At 37.9% G+C, this 17,674-nt stretch overlaps 1 protein-coding gene across 11 annotated transcripts in view; it reads left to right on the forward strand.

Annotated features, from left to right (window-relative positions):
• SYNE2 (spectrin repeat containing nuclear envelope protein 2) overlaps positions 1-17,674 on the forward strand; it is a 374,696-nt gene that overhangs the window by 116,914 nt on the left and 240,108 nt on the right. For all 11 annotated transcript variants that reach the window (XM_055362017.2, XM_063697890.1, XM_055362019.2 and 8 more), the window contains exons 12-19: positions 7,596-7,760; positions 8,948-9,060; positions 9,895-10,057; positions 11,697-11,775; positions 12,032-12,219; positions 13,667-13,831; positions 14,774-14,923; positions 17,496-17,657. In XM_055362017.2, coding sequence (XP_055217992.2) covers positions 7,596-7,760; positions 8,948-9,060; positions 9,895-10,057; positions 11,697-11,775; positions 12,032-12,219; positions 13,667-13,831; positions 14,774-14,923; positions 17,496-17,657 — 1,185 coding nt within the window. The remainder of the gene's footprint in view (positions 1-7,595; positions 7,761-8,947; positions 9,061-9,894; positions 10,058-11,696; positions 11,776-12,031; positions 12,220-13,666; positions 13,832-14,773; positions 14,924-17,495; positions 17,658-17,674) is intronic.

The following is a 17,674-nucleotide window of genomic DNA, read 5'->3' on the forward strand; positions in this document are numbered from 1 at the left end:
ATGGAGTCTTGCTCCATTGCCCAGGCTATAGTGCAATGGTGTGATCTCAGCTCATTGCAAACTCTGACTCCTGAGTTCAAGAGATTCTTCTGCCTCAGCTCCTGAGTAGCTGGGATTACAGGTGCATGCCACCATGCCTGGCTCATTTTTTTTTTTTTGAGATGGGGTCTTGCTCTGTCACCATGCTGGAGTGCAGGGGCGCGATCTCGGCTCACTGCAACCCCTCCACCTCCTGGATTCAAGTGATTCTCTGCCTCAGCCTCCTGAGTAGCTGGGACTACAGGTGCATCCCACCACGCCCAGCTAATTTTTTGTATTTTTAGTAGAGACGGAGTTTCACTATTTTAGCCATGATGATCTCAATCTCCTGACCTCGTGATCCACCCGCCTCGGCCTCCCAAAGTGCTAGGATTACAGTCATGAGCCACTGTGCCTGGCCCTTATTTTTTTTTATGGCTGAATAGTACTCCATTGTGTATATGTACCACGTTTTCTTTATCCATTCATCTGTTGATGGGCACTTAACGTTGCTTCCAAATTACAAATATTAATTAATATAAGGTGGTTGATAATTTTGTTCACATTATCTGTGTCTTGACTGATGTTTTGTCCAATTCTATTATATATTGCTGAGAGAAGAGTATTAAAATCTGTGGGAATCTGTCTTCAATGCTGTCAAATTTTGCTTCGTGTATTTTAAAACATTGTCATTGTGTGTACATGCTTATGATTACTTTGTCTTCCTGAGGACTTCTACCATTATGAAATATTCCTGCTTATCTTTAATAATACTGTTTTTCTTGACATCTAGTAATATTATACTTAATCTTATACCAGTATAGTCATTCCAGTCTTCTATGCTGACTGTATAGTACATCTTTTTCCTTCATGTACTTTTCTTTTTTTTTTTTTTTCTTTTATTATACTTTAAGTTTTAGGGTACATGTGCACATTGTGCAGGTTAGTTACATATGCATACATGTGCCATGCTGGTGCGCTGCACCCACTAACTCGTCATCTAGCATTAGGTATATCTCCCAATGCTATCCCTCCCCTCTCCCCCCACCCCACAACAGTCCCCAGAGTGTGATATTCCCCTTCCTGTGTCCATGTGATCTCATTGTTCAGTTCCCACCTATGAGTGAGAATATGCGGTGTTTGGTTTCATGTACTTTTCATCTATTTGGAGTCTTTATATTCAAAGTGTATCTCTATAAATGACACCGTTGTATCTTGCTTTCTTACCTACTCTGCCAATCCCTGTCTTTTTTTTGAGATCGAATCTCACTCTGTTGTCCAGGCTAGAGTGCACCAGCACAATCATGGCTTACTGCAGCCTCAGCCTCCTAGGCTCAAGCCATCCGCCTGTCTCAGCCTCCCAAGTAGCTGGGACAACTGGTGTGTGCCATCACACCTTTCAAAGTTTTAAATTTTTTGTAGAGATGGAGTTTTGCCATGTTGCCCATACTGGTCATGAACTCCTGGCCTCAAGCAATGCCCCTGAATTAGAATTTTTGGCCTCCCAAAGTGTTGGGATTACAGGCATGAACCACCATGCCTAGCCTATCCCCTGTCTTTTAATTGTAGTGCTTAGTCCACATAGTATAATTGTTGAAATAGTTCAATTTAGGTATATCATTTAACTCTTTGTTTTGTTTATTCTCTCTGCTTTTTCTATCTCTGTTTCTTCCTTTCTTTCTTTTTTCTTTTCTTTTCTTTTCTTTTTTTTTTTTTTTTTTGAGATATAGTCTCTCTCTGTCTCCCAGGCTGGAGTGCAATGGTATGATCGTGGCTCATTGCAACCTCTGCCTCCTTGTTCGAGCGATTCTCCTGCCTCAGCCTACCGAGTAGCTGGGATTATAGGCACCCGCCACCATGCCTGGCTAATTTTTGTATTTTTATTAGAGACAGAGTTTCACCATGTTGGCCAGGCTGGTCTCGAACTCCTGACCTCAAGTGATCTGCCTGCCTTGACCTCCCAAAGTGCTGGTATTACAGACGTGAGCCACTGCACCTGGCCCCCGTTTCTCCCTTTTTTGCCTGGTTTTGGATCATACGTTTTTTAAGAATTCCATTTTAATTTGTTTATTGACTTGGCTTTACTTCTTCCTATCATGTTTTTAGTGGTTGCTCTAGGGATTATAATATACATTATAAAATTTTTACAGTCTACTTAGAGGTTTTTTTTTTTTTTTTTTTTTTTTTTTGAGACAGGGTCTTTGTCGTCCAGGCTGGAGTGCAGTGGCTTGATCACGGCTAACTGCAACCTCTGCTTCCCGAGCTCAGTCAATCCTCCCACCTCAGCTTTCTTAGTAGCTGGGACTACAGGCATGCATCACTATGCACACTTAATTTCTTTTGTATTTTTTTGCAGAGAAGGGGTTTCACTGTGTTGCCCAGGCTGGTCTTGAACTCCTGGGCTCAAGGTATCCACTCGTCTTGGCCTACTGAAGTGCTGGGATTACAGGTGTGAGCCACCACACCCACCCTTAGAGTTGTACAATATCTAAGTTATTGTACTACTTTTTGTAACATGTAGAAATCCTGCAATCAAATTGATCCATCTCCCATTATTTATGCTATAGTGGTTTTATATATAAATATACATGACACATGTAACGTATGTCTTAAAATCCTCAGGACCATGTTATCATTTTTTTTTTTGCTCTAAACAACCATATATTTTAAGGAAATTAAATGAAAAAATTAATCTTTTATATTTATCTAGGTATTTCCCATGTTCTTAATTTCTTTCTAGAGATCTGAGTTTCTATTGAGCTCAGTTCCCTTCAGCCTGAAAACTTCCTTTCACTTACTTTACAATACAGGGCTGTGAGTGACAAATTCACCTAGTTTTCTTTGATCTTTACATATGTCTTTATTTTGCCTTCATTGAAAAAATGACTTTATTGAGGAATAATTTATATAACATCTCATTTTTAAATGGATAATGAAATGATTTTTAATACATTTATAGAGTTATGACAGGAACTGTGTGGTCCACAAGTCAAAGATACTTAATCTGGCTCTTCACAGGAAAAGTTTGCTGACCCTTTGCTTGGCTGTCAGGAGTGGCAGCCTGTTTTCAGAATACATTTTCCACGCCATTTACTAAGTGTATTAAATAGCAGTCCAGTGGCTTAAAAGAGCCACTCTTTTAGACAACCTAATTTTGAAGAACTTGGAGCTCCTAGAATCTTCCCATCAGTGTGGTGCTTATTGCATTGTCAGTTTCTATTCTGATCACCGCTTTGAAACGGACTCTTGTGAAGGATAAGACCTGTCCGTGACAGGTCCTCAACAAAGTGGAAGGCGATGAAGAAGATATTGTCTATATAGTTCAGGCTGTTCCAGGCCACAGAGACCTGGCCTGATTTTGTGAAATATGGAAAAATTGCCCAAATAATGAGAAAAACCATAAAAACTATTTTACAAGATTAAGTACTGTAAATTGGTAATAGCTTGAAAATCCATTCCTCAGTCAGGTAAACTGCAGCTCAGTTTCTTGGTGTGGCAAAATGAGACGTTGCTAATTTTAAAGTCATTGAGGACATAAAAGTTGAAACCATGTATGCAGTTTCTGGTTCAATAGTTTGAGAACAGAGATTTCTCAGAGTATCATAGTAAATGGTTTCATACTGAGCCTACTGTAGAAAATAGCAACATTATGTTATTTTGACCTGTTAAGATCTTACATAAATTTTCAGCCAAATCGAAAAGTAATTACTGCAGAAGGGAAGTGTTAAGTGAGAAAGAAGAGGAATGAAAGGTAAACATTGCCTTCTGTTCTTCCTCTTCTGCCTGCTGTATAAATATTGAGTGTAGCCCTCAGTCGGAAAAAACAGGTTCGGTTTAATTCAAAATATATGCAGCTGTCTTTTGGTTGTGCAAAGAATAATAGTTGAACTAGAGGTATTGCTCTTAGCCTCTCTTTAACTCAATTATTTATCAAATTTCTGTTTTATCTTTTGGCAAATGTACAAGTAATTAGACACACTAAAAGTACATGCTAACTTGTTTATTTGAAAATTCACAAAAATGGCTGGGCGCAGTGGCTCATGACTGTAATCCCAGCACTTTGGGAGGCTGAGGCGGGCAGATCACTTGACGTCAGGAGTTCAAGACTAGCCCTGGCCAACATGGCAAATCCCTGTCTCTACTAAAAATACAAAAATTAGCCAAGCATGGTGGCACACACCTGTAATCCCAGCTACTCAGGAGGCTGAGGCAGGAGAATCGCTTGCACCTGGGAGGCGAAGGTTTCAGTGAGCCGAGATATGTATCTAGCCTGGGAGACAGTGAGACTCCGTCTCAAAACAAAAAGAAAAAAAATTTACAATAAAGAAATAACTTTTTTTCATTTTTCTTTCATCTGGAAACATAATGGCAAATAGTTAATGATTTACGATTGTAGAATTGGCCAGGTGCAGTGGCTCACGCCTGTAATCCCAGCACTTTGGGAGGCCGAGGTGGGCGGATCACCTGAGGTCAGGAGTTCGAGACCAGCCTGGTCAACATGGTGAAACCTCGTCTCTACTAAAAACACAAAAATTAGCCAGGTGTGGTGGTGTGTGCCTGTAATCCCAGCAACTGGAGAGGCTGAGGCAGGAGAATTGCTTGAACCTGGGAGGTGGAGGTTGCAGTGAGCCAAGATTGCAGCACTACACTCCAGCCTGGGTAACAGACCAAGAGTTCATCTCAAAAAAAAAAAAAAGGTTGTAGAATTATCTTTGCCATATGCCTTTTGAGAAAATTAAACTTGCAAGATAAAAAAAAGCAAAACAAAATGGAAAAACTGTAATATCTAATGCTTTCATTTTATGCACAGTTCCATTTGACTGCTTTAAAGGAACCCAGCTTTGTCCTCATTTTGTATACCTGGGTGCTTGGTTAAATATCTTTTAGATATTTGCTTTTGCATATGATGGGTACCCCATAAATGTTTTTGAATGAATTAATGTTCAAGTAATCTCTCTAATATACAAATTTTTGCCTGTTTAAAAAACAATAGAACTCAACTGGGCTCATGCCTGCAATCCCAGCAGTTTGGGAGGCCAAGGCAGGAGGATTGCTTGAGGCCAGGAGTTCAAGACCAGCCTGGGCAACATAGTGAGACCTTGTCTCTACAATAAAATAATAATTTAAAAAACCTCAAACAATAAAAACAGTGCATTTAGTAGAATTAGACTGGGTAACAGAAAGATAAAATACAGACTTAAGACCAGTACTTTTCATTAGAGAAAGTTGAGTGAAACAAATTTTAATTTGTGATTGATCTTCATATGAGTATCAAATAAACGAAAAGAGGCTTATTTGGCTCATGTTTCTGCGTCTGTACAAGAAGCGTGGCACCAGCGTCTGCTTCTGGTGAGGGCCTTAGGCTACTTCCATTCATAGTGGAAGGCAAAGGGGAGCTTTTGTATAGAAATCACATGGCAAGAGATGAAGTGAGAGCGAGAGAGACAGAGAGAGGAGGTGCCAGACTCTTTTCAGCAACCAGCACTCGTGGGAACTCAGCTCCTGTTAGGCCCAGCCCCGATATTGGGTATCAGACTTAAACATGAGATCCAGAGGAGATAAACATTCAAACTGTACAGCAGTAAGTTTGTGTAAAAAGTCACATTCTTTTTTTTGAGACGGAGTCTCGCTCTGTTGCCCAGGCTGGAGTGCACTGGTGTGATCTCGGCTCACTGCAGCCTCCACCTCCTGGGTTCAAGTGATTCTCCTATTTCAGCCCTAGGTAGCTGGGACTACAGACATGATCCACCATGCCAGCATACATATATATACATATATATATGTATATACGTGTGTATATATATATATGTGTGTGTATACATATGTATATATATGTATATACATATATATGTGTATATATGTATATACATATACACGTGTGTGTGTGTGTGTGTGTGTGTACGTGTGTGTGTGTGTATATATATATATATATGTATCTTGAGACAGGGTCTCACTCTGTCGCCCAGGCTGGAGTGCAGTGGTGCAATCTTGGCTCACTGCAACCTCCGCCTGCCTGGCTCTGTGACGTCACTTAACACACTTTCCTGTAACCATGTTCTTGGCTGCTTCTCTGGATATGTGGTTCAGGCAAGAGGTGTGGCTTTTATTTATCTAGTTTACACTCTGACATAGGGGGTTGTATTAAATTGCTCTTCCATTCATACACGACACATGGAGCTGGGCAGGGCCCTGCTCTTGTTTTTATTCATTTGCTTAATTGTGTGTTGATTTCCTTTTCTACTCATACCTTCTTTCCATTCTCCTTTCTCCTTGAGCCGCAATTTTGATATCTTTAATGTGTTTCTTTTCGTTTTATGTTTTTGCATAATATAGATTGAATTTATGTGTATTATTTTGTTTTGTTTTTGAGACAGGGTCTTACTCTGTCATCCAGGCTGGAGTGCAGTGGCATGATCATGGCTCACTGTAGCCTTGACCTCCTGGGCTCAAGTGATCCTCCCACCTCAGTCTCTTGAGTAGCTGAGACTATAGGTGTGCACCACCACTCCTGGCTAATTTTTGTATTTTTAGTAGAGATGGGGTTTTTCCCATGTTGCCCAAGCTGGTCTTGAACTCCTGTGCTCAACTGATCCGCCTGCCTTGGCCTCTTGAGGTGCTGGGTTTATAGGTGTGAGCTACTGCACCCAACCTGTACATGTATTTTTAAGTTGTGTACCCTTCAGATTATATGTTGTTTCTTTTTATTTTTGAACACAGTGTATTTTAAGGTGCTTCCATGTTGGCATTTGAGCATCTAATTTTCGCCTAACTGCTGCATAGCATTAAATGATGGGTAACCATCACATGGTCCTTCTCCACACCAGAAGCTTTCTGTATCTTTATCTCCAGCTCTTAGCACAATAGGTTGTTCATAAATGTTTGGCCAATGAGTAAATGAATGAACGTGTGAGTGAGTTTTGACAACGCTTGCCGGGGGGACATCCAGGAAGCAGGGGCAGTGAGAATGAAGACACAAGAGTACAGCGAGTATTTGGAGAAGCAAGCAGTCAGAGTGTGTTTCTCACATGCTGGTGCATGCAGGGAGTGGTGGGAGGCTGAGGAAGGAGGAGATGTACTTGGATTTGGGGATGGGTGGTTCTTTAGTGAAGGACAGATATTCGGGAGATATGGTAGAGATATTTCATGTGGATATACAGTTAGGGCTAGAGAGGGAAGAAGTTATAAATCTGTATGAAAGATGTAGTGTCAGAGCACACAAGGACATACGGCATTTCAAATGATGGTCACTCAGTAGGTTAGTCTATTCTTGCTTAGAGGTGTGCTTTTAATCTTTTGAATTTCCCTCATATCTGATTGTGGATTTATCAAAACGTTTGTTTTTTCTTATGCCTTCTTTTCCTACAGATTTTGAACAAATTATATTCCTGGTGAGCAAGTAGCTAAGTGATATTTAAAACTAAGAAATTTACCCATTGATGAAGATTTCCATGATAATTGATCACATTTATCAGACTTGGCTTCCAGAGAAACTTCAAAGAATCAAACATACTGTATGTGAGGAAATAAACTAGAAAAGTTCTACTGAAGAATATGTTCTTTTTTTTTTTTTTTTCCAGATTAATGCATGGAAAATAAAGCTGAATTATGCCTTGCCCCCACCCCTCCATCAAACTGAAGCTTGGCTTCAGGAGGTAGAAGAGCTTATGGATGAAGATTTGTCAGCCTCCCAGGATCACTCTCAAGCCGTGACTCTGATACAAGAGAAAATGACTTTATTCAAGGTTGGAAAAGAAAAAAAAGAGATGTAGAAAAATACATATTTTGTTAGGGATTGTTCTTGAGGAAGACTTTGTCCTAAAAAGAAGAGAAGGATAATAGTGGATATTTGAGGATGGTTTAGAATGATTCCTCTGGGGATTTTTGGGACCTAGAACGTAACTTTACATTCATGACCATTGTGCTAGTTTAAGGTTGGAACAATTAGGATAGAATCTAAATAAGAATAGAGTTCTAAAGCAACTATAAATAAAGTCTTACCAAAAAAAAAGGTCAAGGGGTGGGAGGGTGGAGAAGGGGGAGCCTGATTTAAAATTTGAGGGTCTGGGTTCTCACTAAAATGGCATGAAAAAAATTACATGAGATTTATGGTATTTGAGCCTACAAAGGAATGGAAAATACACCAATAAATAAAAGATTGTAATAATGGTTTTACTAAAGAAACTACAGTCTGCCTGTCTGTAAAATGTTCAGATTTAAAACATTTATGATGAAAATTTTTTTTTTGAGACAGAGTCTTGCTCTGTCGCCCAGGCTGGAGTGCAGTGGTGCGATCTTGGCTCACGGCAAGCACCGCCTCCCGGGTTCACACCATTCTCCTGCCTCAGCCTCCCGAGTAGCTGGGACTACAGGTGCCCACTACCACCTGTAGTGGTAATTTTTTGTATTTTTTGTATTTTTAGTAGAGACGGGGTTTCACCGTGTCAGCCAGGATGGTCTCAAGCTCCTGACCTTGTGATCTGCCCACCTCGGCCTCCCAAAGTGCTGGGATTACAGGCGTGAGCCACCACGCCTGGCCAAAAATATTTATTCACAAAATCTTAGTTAAAGGGGGTAGTTTCATCCTAGGCAATATAGCAAGACCCCATCTCTACAGAAATTTTTTTAAAAAACAAAATTAGCTGGGTATTGTGCTGTGTGCCTGTAGACCCAGCTACTCAGGAAGCTGAGGTGAGAGGATCCCTTGAATCCAGGAATTCCAGGCTTCAGTGAGCTATGATCACGCCACTGCACTCCAGCCTGGGTAACAGAGCGAGACCCTGTGTCTTAAAACAATAAAAAAAAGTGGGTTGTGGGGAGGGTTTTATGATTTTTTTTTTGAAAAAAGATGTAATGCAAGTGAGATTGACAAACCCTTAATTACAGTGTTTGGCAATAAATATCGTTTATGTCATGCTGAATTTCTTTTCAGAGCCTGATGGATAGATTTGAGCATCATTCGAACATTCTCCTTACCTTTGAAAATAAGGATGAAAATCACTTGCCATTGGTACCACCTAACAAATTGGAGGAAATGAAAAGACGGTGTGTAACACTACCATTTCACAGCTGCTGTCACTATTCACGTTTGAGTAACAACTGATACTACAGGGACCACAAAATACAGATTTTTAGATAATTTTTACCAAGTATTCTCCTTTAAATCTTCATAACAGTATCTTCACGTTTTATGTAGTAGTAACATTATAGATATTATGCCAACATACCTCCTTTTTTATTGAATGGTAGAATATGGTGATGGAAAACATTCAGAAACTGAGCTCTGTATCTTGGTTTTGGGTAAGTTACTCTCTTTTTGAGCATGTTTCCACCTTTGTAAATTTAGGTTAATGATAATTGCCCTGTCCAGGTCTCACCAGGAAACTGGATCAAATGGGAGGAGGGATATGAAAGCACTTTACAAACTGTAAAATACTGCGAATATTGAGGTTATTTAATTCATTATCTTTTCTTATTACTCAAAAACAACTTATTAGAATAATAAGAGGGTGTTAGCCTTAATAATGAAAACTTTTAATATATAAACTTAGATTATAGTTTCATTAAGTTATGTGGAAGTTTTCAGATTTAGTAAACTATTTCATAGATCAGCATTTTATTACAGGATTTGTCAGTCGGAGAATAGTTTATTCAGAAAATGTTCTGTTTTTGATGTTTTTACCTTAGAAATGGTTGTTGTATATCTAGTCACAGTATTCGTTTTACAATGTTTAAAAAAGAAAAAGACAATGATACATCTGAGTTCCATGTGCTTAAAAGAAAAAGTTAAAGCCTCAATATTTTTTAAAATGCTGAACAGATTTCTCACATTTGGTCAATAATATTAAGTTAAATTCCAAAACCTGCACTGTTTTCCAGAATCAACAACATTTTGGAGAAAAAATTTATTCTACTTCTAGAATTTCATTACTACAAGTGCTTAGTTCTTGGTTTGGTAGATGAAGTGAAATCAAAATTGGATATTTGGAACATTAAATATGGGAGCAGAGAATCTGTGGAATTATTGCTGGAAGACTGGCATGTAAGCTTTTTAATTTTGTGTCTTAGGCAACTCCTCCATCTCTGGGTGCTGTGTTTGCATTTTTCCTTGGCATGATTTCCCATTAACTCTTCGGGTTTTGAGATGGGTTTTCTTGGTAGATTTCATTAGCTTAAATATTGCATGGAGAAAAGAATTACAGGGAGTCAACCAGCAGCACAGGAAAGAGTAAAAATATAGAAAATATCACTACTTACTACCCAAGGGGAGATTAAGAGTTAACCAGGTCTATTAATGTAATATAAAAGGTTTCCATGCTTTTTTTCATTAAAAATTCCTCTTTCACTTACTTGAAATGTTAATTTTTGTTTCGTTTTCAGATTCATAGTTTCATGCAGTAATTACATTTTTCTTATAACATTTTGATCTTAGCTTACTAAATTTTACTAGCTAGGATAAACAATACATTTTCTCTTTTGTCTTGAGGCTTTCCTTTTGGGTTTAGCTCTTCTAATGTATAGGAAAAAATGTTTGAAGTGACTTGCATGTAAGTGTGTTCCCATCTAAGTTAAAACTGCAGCATTACAGAAATGTCAATTCTACATTTAGACTTTGTCCTTCTTTTTGTTTCCCTCCTTTTAGAGATGAGGTGGGGTGGGGCTGGGCACGGTGGCGCACACCTGTAATCCCAACACATTGGGAGGCCAAGGCAGGTGGATCGCCTGAGATCAGGAGTTTGAGACATGGCGAAACCCTGTCTCTATTAAAAATACAGAAATTAGCTGGGTGTGGTTGTAGGCACCTGTAATGCCAGCTACTTGGGAGGCTGAGGCAGGAGCATCACTTGAACCCTGGGAGGTGGAGGTTGCAGTTAGCCAAGATTGTGGCACTGCACTGCACTCCAGCCTGGGTGACAGAGCAAGACTTTGTCTTAAAAAAGAAAAAAAGAAATGAGGGGGGAAGGAAAAATCCAAGATTGTAAATTTTATTGTAAAAATTTAAAAAAATGATAAAGAGAAATTTACTTCCAGTTTATGACTTAAACACTCTAAGTTTTCAAACAGGAAGCATCATTCTAAACTAGGCTAGATTTTGAGTATTTTTATTTCTTTTTCCTTGCTTGAATTTTCATTTTTCTATTTAAATATTCATACTATTGGCACACATAAGTATACAGTAAATAGGAATTTTGAATTAGCTTAGTATTTTTTCCATAACAGAATTTGGTTAATGGTAGTTTCTGAAATGTTTTTGTGTGATGGATATCTTTTTGTAACATACACTAATATATCTAAAAAAATTACTCAATATTAATAAAGCATGTGAAATAAGAGCAACTGACACAATTGTGTAATATTAAGGAAATGTGCAGAGTAGGAGATCCTGAAATTAAATACTTAACTTGCCTTTTTTCCACAAGAGGAAAACTACTATAGCACCATGTCACCACATTAAGATCAGTTTTATCAGATGTCAGACCTATTTAATGTTCACACTCAGCTTATGTCTCCTAGATTTTCACCATCCTTCTTCCTATTTTCCTACCAAATATGTAGTATTAAAGCCCTAAAGAAATTTTGGTAACTCTGTCCTTCGTTGAATGGCTGTATCTCACTATCTGGATTTCTTGGCACAATTTTAAAAGTAAAAACTGTCAATATGTTTTTTGTTTTCTTCCCAGAAATTTATTGAAGAAAAAGAATTCCTAGCTCGACTTGATACTTCTTTTCAAAAATGTGGAGAAATTTATAAGAATTTGGGTAAAGTGGTTCAGTTACTTTCTGATGGAATGACTGTCACTTAACAGTGATGTTTTATCTGTTGTGTTTTCTATATAATGTTTTAGAAATTAGTTTTATGTGTGTGTTTTCCTGGGAAAATTCTTGCTTTCACTTTTAATATTGTCAGAGTACATATTATTTTGCTGCTGTCAATTAATATGCAAATATTTTTAAATAGTATTATTAATAAAAAATTGTTTTCTAAGATTACTTTTATGTTTTGTTAATATTGTAGCTGGAGAATGTCAGAATATTAGTAAACAGTATATGATGGTGAAATCTGATGTTTGTATGTATAGAAAAAAAATATATAATGTGAAGTCCACTCTACAAAAAGTGCTGGCATGTTGGGCTACTTATGTGGAAAACCTTCGCTTACTAAGGGCTTGCTTTGAGGAGACAAAGAAGGAAGAAATAAAAGAGGTATTTGCAGTCCAATAGCATCTGCTCAATTTTATTTTTTAATTGTTTTATTTTGTGACCCTCATTTTCAATCCAAAGATGAGAAAACAGAGAAGAGTACACCAGTGTTTTGGAAAATTCTTCAAGGTCTTGGAAAGAATTTAGTTTCTTCCTGATACAATTGCCAAGAGGTAGTTTTCTCCACTGGTTTATATATACATGGTCACACACACATATACACGCCCCCCTCTTCCCACACATAGAGCTTTCTTAAGGTATAATTTACATACAGAGTAATAGCTTTTGGGAGATGTTTTGCTAAGCTCTTTGGAGAGGAAATAAGACTTAATGTACTGGCTAGCTTATAGACACAGTTAAAATAAACTACTGTTCAGAAAGTTTTATTTTTCCATTTGGTTGAAACCTTTCAGCTCTAAAATCTTCCTGAGTTTCTATAGGAGGAAGATCAAGATACCTTAACTTATGTGTAGAGGTGTGGAAGAACTGTCAGTGTAATTCATTATTGTTTTCATGTGTTATTTATGTAATAATCTGTTCTATGATTATCTGAGGTTGTTTTTCTTTCTTTCATTTGTTTTTCTCTGTTGCAGTTGGTTATAGATAGCCTTTCAGATTAAACATTTCCAAAATAGAAACTAAAATTAATAGAAAATAGATTATTTGTGTTAATGTAAAATTTGTGATAATGGTAAGAGTGCAAAAAAGAGCATTTTAGGGGTTGAGTCATCACTTCTGTCACCTATATTAGCACTAGAAATTCAAATCTTCGTCTTCCAACAGTCTTTCTGTCTTTAAAGATCTTCTATAAAAGTGTACGTAACTCAGAGGAAAACACGCTAAGGTTGTAATACCCAAAACTGCTAAGAAACCCTGAGCTACCAGAGAGAACTAAGAGAACTTACAGAACCCTCTAAAATTTGAAGGAGACACAACAACATCCATCTGTTGGACACCATACTGCTACTAAGTTGTTGAACCTGACTACTAAAAATGGGAACTGTTAGATAATATTTCTGGTCTAGGGACTCTCTGAAAAAATAAATGAGACATTTAAGGCTCCATGAACTAAACAAGTTTGGAAACCTCTGCTGTAAGTTCATCAGCCATGTAGAAAGAGATAAGATGCATCATAAAAGTTCAGGACCAGGAGTGATGACAGACAGCTGGCATTTGCCAGTTAGCACTTAGGAGTGAAGAGCTAGACCAACAGGGATGGCAGACTCCTCTAAGGGGAAAGTCAGTCTCTGCAAAGAATGTTGCTTAGAATTAGTCTTGGTGCGGAGGTTGCAATGACCTTGATCGCGCCACTGCACTCCAGCCTGGGCAACAGAGCAAGACTCCATCTCAAAAAAAGAAAAAAGAAAAAAGCCTTGGTGAACATTTATTATACATAATAGAAAGACAATATTGTGTCATTAAGATAGTATGTTGCTTGTGTATTGTGTAGGTACCCTTTGAGACACTAGCCCAGTGGAATCTAGAACACGCTACTTTAAATGAAGCAGGAAATTTCTTAGTCGAAGTCAGCAATGATGTGGTTGGATCATCTATTTCTAAAGAAGTGAGAAGGCTGAATAAAAGATGGAGAAAGTTGGTTTCAAAAACTCAACTTGTAAGTTCTTTTGATTGGTTGCAGCTTTATTTAGATATGACTCATGTACCACACAATTTACTCATTGTAAGTTCATAACCAATTGATTTCCGGTATATGCACAGTTATGTAGCCATTACCATAAAAAATTTAGAACATTTTTATTACTTCGTAAGGAAACCCTAGCAATCACTCTCTATTTTCTTCCAACCCCCACTGCCTAAGCCCTACGCAACCATGAATCCACTGTCTTTCTATAGATTAGCCTATTCTGGACATTTCACATAATGAAATCATATAATATGTGATCTATTGTGACTGGCTTATGTTACTTGGCATAATATTTTTAAGGTTCATCTGTATTATAGAATGTAATCGTACTTCATTCCCTTTTATTGGCAAATAATAATTCATTGTATGGATATACCACATTTTCTTTATCCATTCTCTAGTTTATACACATTTGAGTTCTTTTAACTTTTTAGGTTTTTATGAACAATGCAGCTGTGGACATTCATGTGGACACATGTTTTCTTTGAGTGTATGCTCAAGAGAGCTTTCAGTTCTTGAATCTTTCTTGAGTATATGCCTGAGAGATCTTTTAATTCTTGAACCCTTTTTACTGTAGAGCTTTCTAGTTGAAATTCACTTACCATGAAGGAAAAACAAGCATTGTTTTGCCTACTAGATTTTCAGCTCATTGAGAACATACACTGAGCCTTATGTATCTTTATATGTAGCATAGTGCCTCATAAAAGCAGACTTTTTATAAAATATTTTTTCAACTGATTCTTAACAATTTGAGATGTAGGTGTTTTATGTGAAATGCTCATATTTTATAACACTGTTGTAGTTTAATCCTAAACATATATTTGAATATATTACATCCACTTACTGTTTGTAATGTATATTAGCATAAAATAAAAATATGAGTATTACATTTCATGAAATTATTTTGTATAGGAAATGAACCTGCCACTGATGATAAAAAAACAGGATCAGCCCACTTTTGACAATTCTGGAAATATTCTATCTAAAGAAGAAAAAGCATCTGTTGAGTTTTCAACAGATATGTCAATAGAACTTCCTGAAAATTATAATCAAAATATAAAGGTAAAATAATCATACTTTGTATATTTCACTTGCAAATAGAAATAATTTAACTTTGCTATTAAAAAAAAAGATATTGCCGGGCACGGTGGCTCATGCCTGTAATCCCAGCACTTTGGGAGGACAAAGCAGGTGGATGGCTTGAGCTCAGGAGTTCGAAATCAGCCTGGGTAACGTGGCAAAACCCTGTCTATACCAAAAATACGAAAGATTAGCTGGACATGTGTTTGTGCGCCTGTGGTTCTAGCTACTTGGGAGGCTGAAGTGGGAGGATTGCTTGAGCCTGGGAGGTGGAAGTTGAAAGTGAGGCGAGATCGTGCCACTGCACTCCGGCCTGGGTGACAGAGTAAGACTCCCGTCTCAAAAAAAGAAAGAAAAGATATTTTTGAGTTGGTGGTAAATGTGTGGATTGCTAGATAACATTTAAAGTATGGTCATTTCCTAGGAAAATGCTTAAATGTTTTCCCTTATGAAGTCTTTAGCATGAAAGTCTTACTTACTACACTTACTGTACTCTCACAGACACACAGAGCAGTCCTAACTCTGAGCAGTGTAAATTGAGTTGTTATTTTCTTGAGATTACTTCTGACTAGTGCACAGAAATTGGCTACCTTTAGGCTAGCCCCTGGCCTCTGTGTGTCTTGCTTCCTTTCTGTAAAATGGGGGAAAATATTCTATTTCTTCCTTGTTTTGTTGGGTAATTTGGAGGATGACTTTAGAGTCATCCTACCAAGTATGGGAAAAGAACAAAAAATAAATTAAAAATCATATACTTGTAAGATATAATACCTATGGCTTTGGAAATGCTCCACCTTCATGATAACTTACACAGCTTTACTTAAACTACTTTTAAACTGGCTCGGACCTACTGGCATGATGGAGTGCCAGCATTTTCCTACTGTAAGAATGCCTACTTAGAAAATCTGGAAAGATCTGAATTTTTGCAGTGTGCTTAAAATACTAGAGTCTTCTGATACATTTAAAATGTGATCTGACCAGGCAAGGTGGCTTATGCCTTCAATTCTAGCACTTTGGGAGGCTGAGGCAAGAGGATTGCTTGAGCTCAGAAGTTCGAGACCAACCTGGGCAACGTAGTGAAACCCTATCTCTATTTAAAATAAATAAAGTAAATAAAACAGTGATCTGATTAAAAACAACTTTAAGAATGTATCTTTCGGCTGGGAGCGGTGGCTCATGCCAGCACTTTGGAAGGCCAAGGCAGGCAGATCATTTGAGGTCAGGAGTTTGAGACCAGCCTGGCCAACGTGGTGAAACCCCGTATTTACTAAAAATACAAAAATTAGCTGGGAGTGGTGGCGGGTGCTTGTAATCCCAGCTACTTGGGAGGCTGAGGCAGGAGACTTGCTTGAACCCGGGAGGCGGAGGTTGCCGTGAGCCAAGATTGCACCACTGCACTCCAGCCTGGGTGACAAGACCGAGACTCCATCTCAAAAAAAAAAAAAAAAGAGTGCGTCTGTGTACTCCATAAATATAAGCCATTATAATTTGTCAATATATAGTTTAAGAAATAATGTGTCTATCATGTAAAGCTATAGTATGTCAACCTATAGATTATTAATAGGAAAAAGATTTAATTTTGTTGAAATTTGATTCTGAGTTTCTTCTTGATATTTTACAACTACCATTACTAATAGCTATATTTGTTTAAATCGCATATGAGTTTTAGAAATGTGTTTATAGTCACTTACCCTAATTTACTAAACTTTAATCTTCTTACATGTAAAATGTAGAAAATATTATCTGATAGGAATGATATTATAATTAAGTAAGAAACCGTGAACAAACTTTTTAATTTGCAAAGTGATATATACTATTTTGAAGTGTTATCATTGGCCAGGCATAGTGTCTCATACCTGTAATCCCAGCTCTTTGGGAGGTTGAGATGGGACTTAAGCCCAGGAGTTCAAGATCAGCCTGGGCAACACAGTGAGACCCCATCTCTACAAAATATAAAAACTTAGCTAGACGTAGTGGCATACACCTGTAATTCCAGCCACTCAGGAGGCTGAGGTAGGAGGATCACTTGAGCCTGGGAGGTTGAGGCTGCAATGAGCTGTGATTGTGCCACTGTACTCCAGCCTGGGCAATAAAGTGAGACCTCATATAGAAGAAAAAAGTTATTATTGTCAAAGAATTTCATCTTACGTCATTAAAATATGTTTAATTAGCACTCTTCAGGAAAGAAAGTGGTGTAACTTTTTTATCTTTTATTTTTGAAGACAGGGTCTTGCTTTGTTGCCCAGGCTGGAATGCAGTGGCATGATCATAGCTCACTGTAGCCCCAAACTCCTGGGTTTAGGCAATTCGCTTGCCTCAGCCTCCTGAGTAGCTAGAACTACAGGCATGCACCATTATGCCCAGCTAACTTTAAAATTTTTTGTAGAGATGAGGTCTTGCTTTGTTGCCCAGACTGGTCACAAACTCCTAGCCTCAAGCAGTCCTCCTGCCCTAGCCTCCTAAAGAGCTGGGATTACAGGTGTAACTTTTTGAAAAGGAAAATTATTTTGTTATGTACATGCTGACGTTTTCTCAGTGGTACTTTTGAATGTTGTAGGCTGGAGAGAAACATGAAAAAGAAAATGAAGAATTCACAGGGCAATTAAAAGTGGCTAAAGATGTTGAAAAACTCATTGGACAAGTGGAAGTCTGGGAGGCAGAAGCCAAATCTGTTTTGGATCAAGATGATGTGGACACCTCAATGGAAGAATCTTTGAAGGTATGTGTGTAAAAGTA

Source organism: Gorilla gorilla, chromosome 15 (assembly GCF_029281585.2).
Source record: "Gorilla gorilla gorilla isolate KB3781 chromosome 15, NHGRI_mGorGor1-v2.1_pri, whole genome shotgun sequence".
Classification (NCBI taxonomy): Eukaryota; Metazoa; Chordata; class Mammalia; order Primates; family Hominidae; genus Gorilla; species Gorilla gorilla.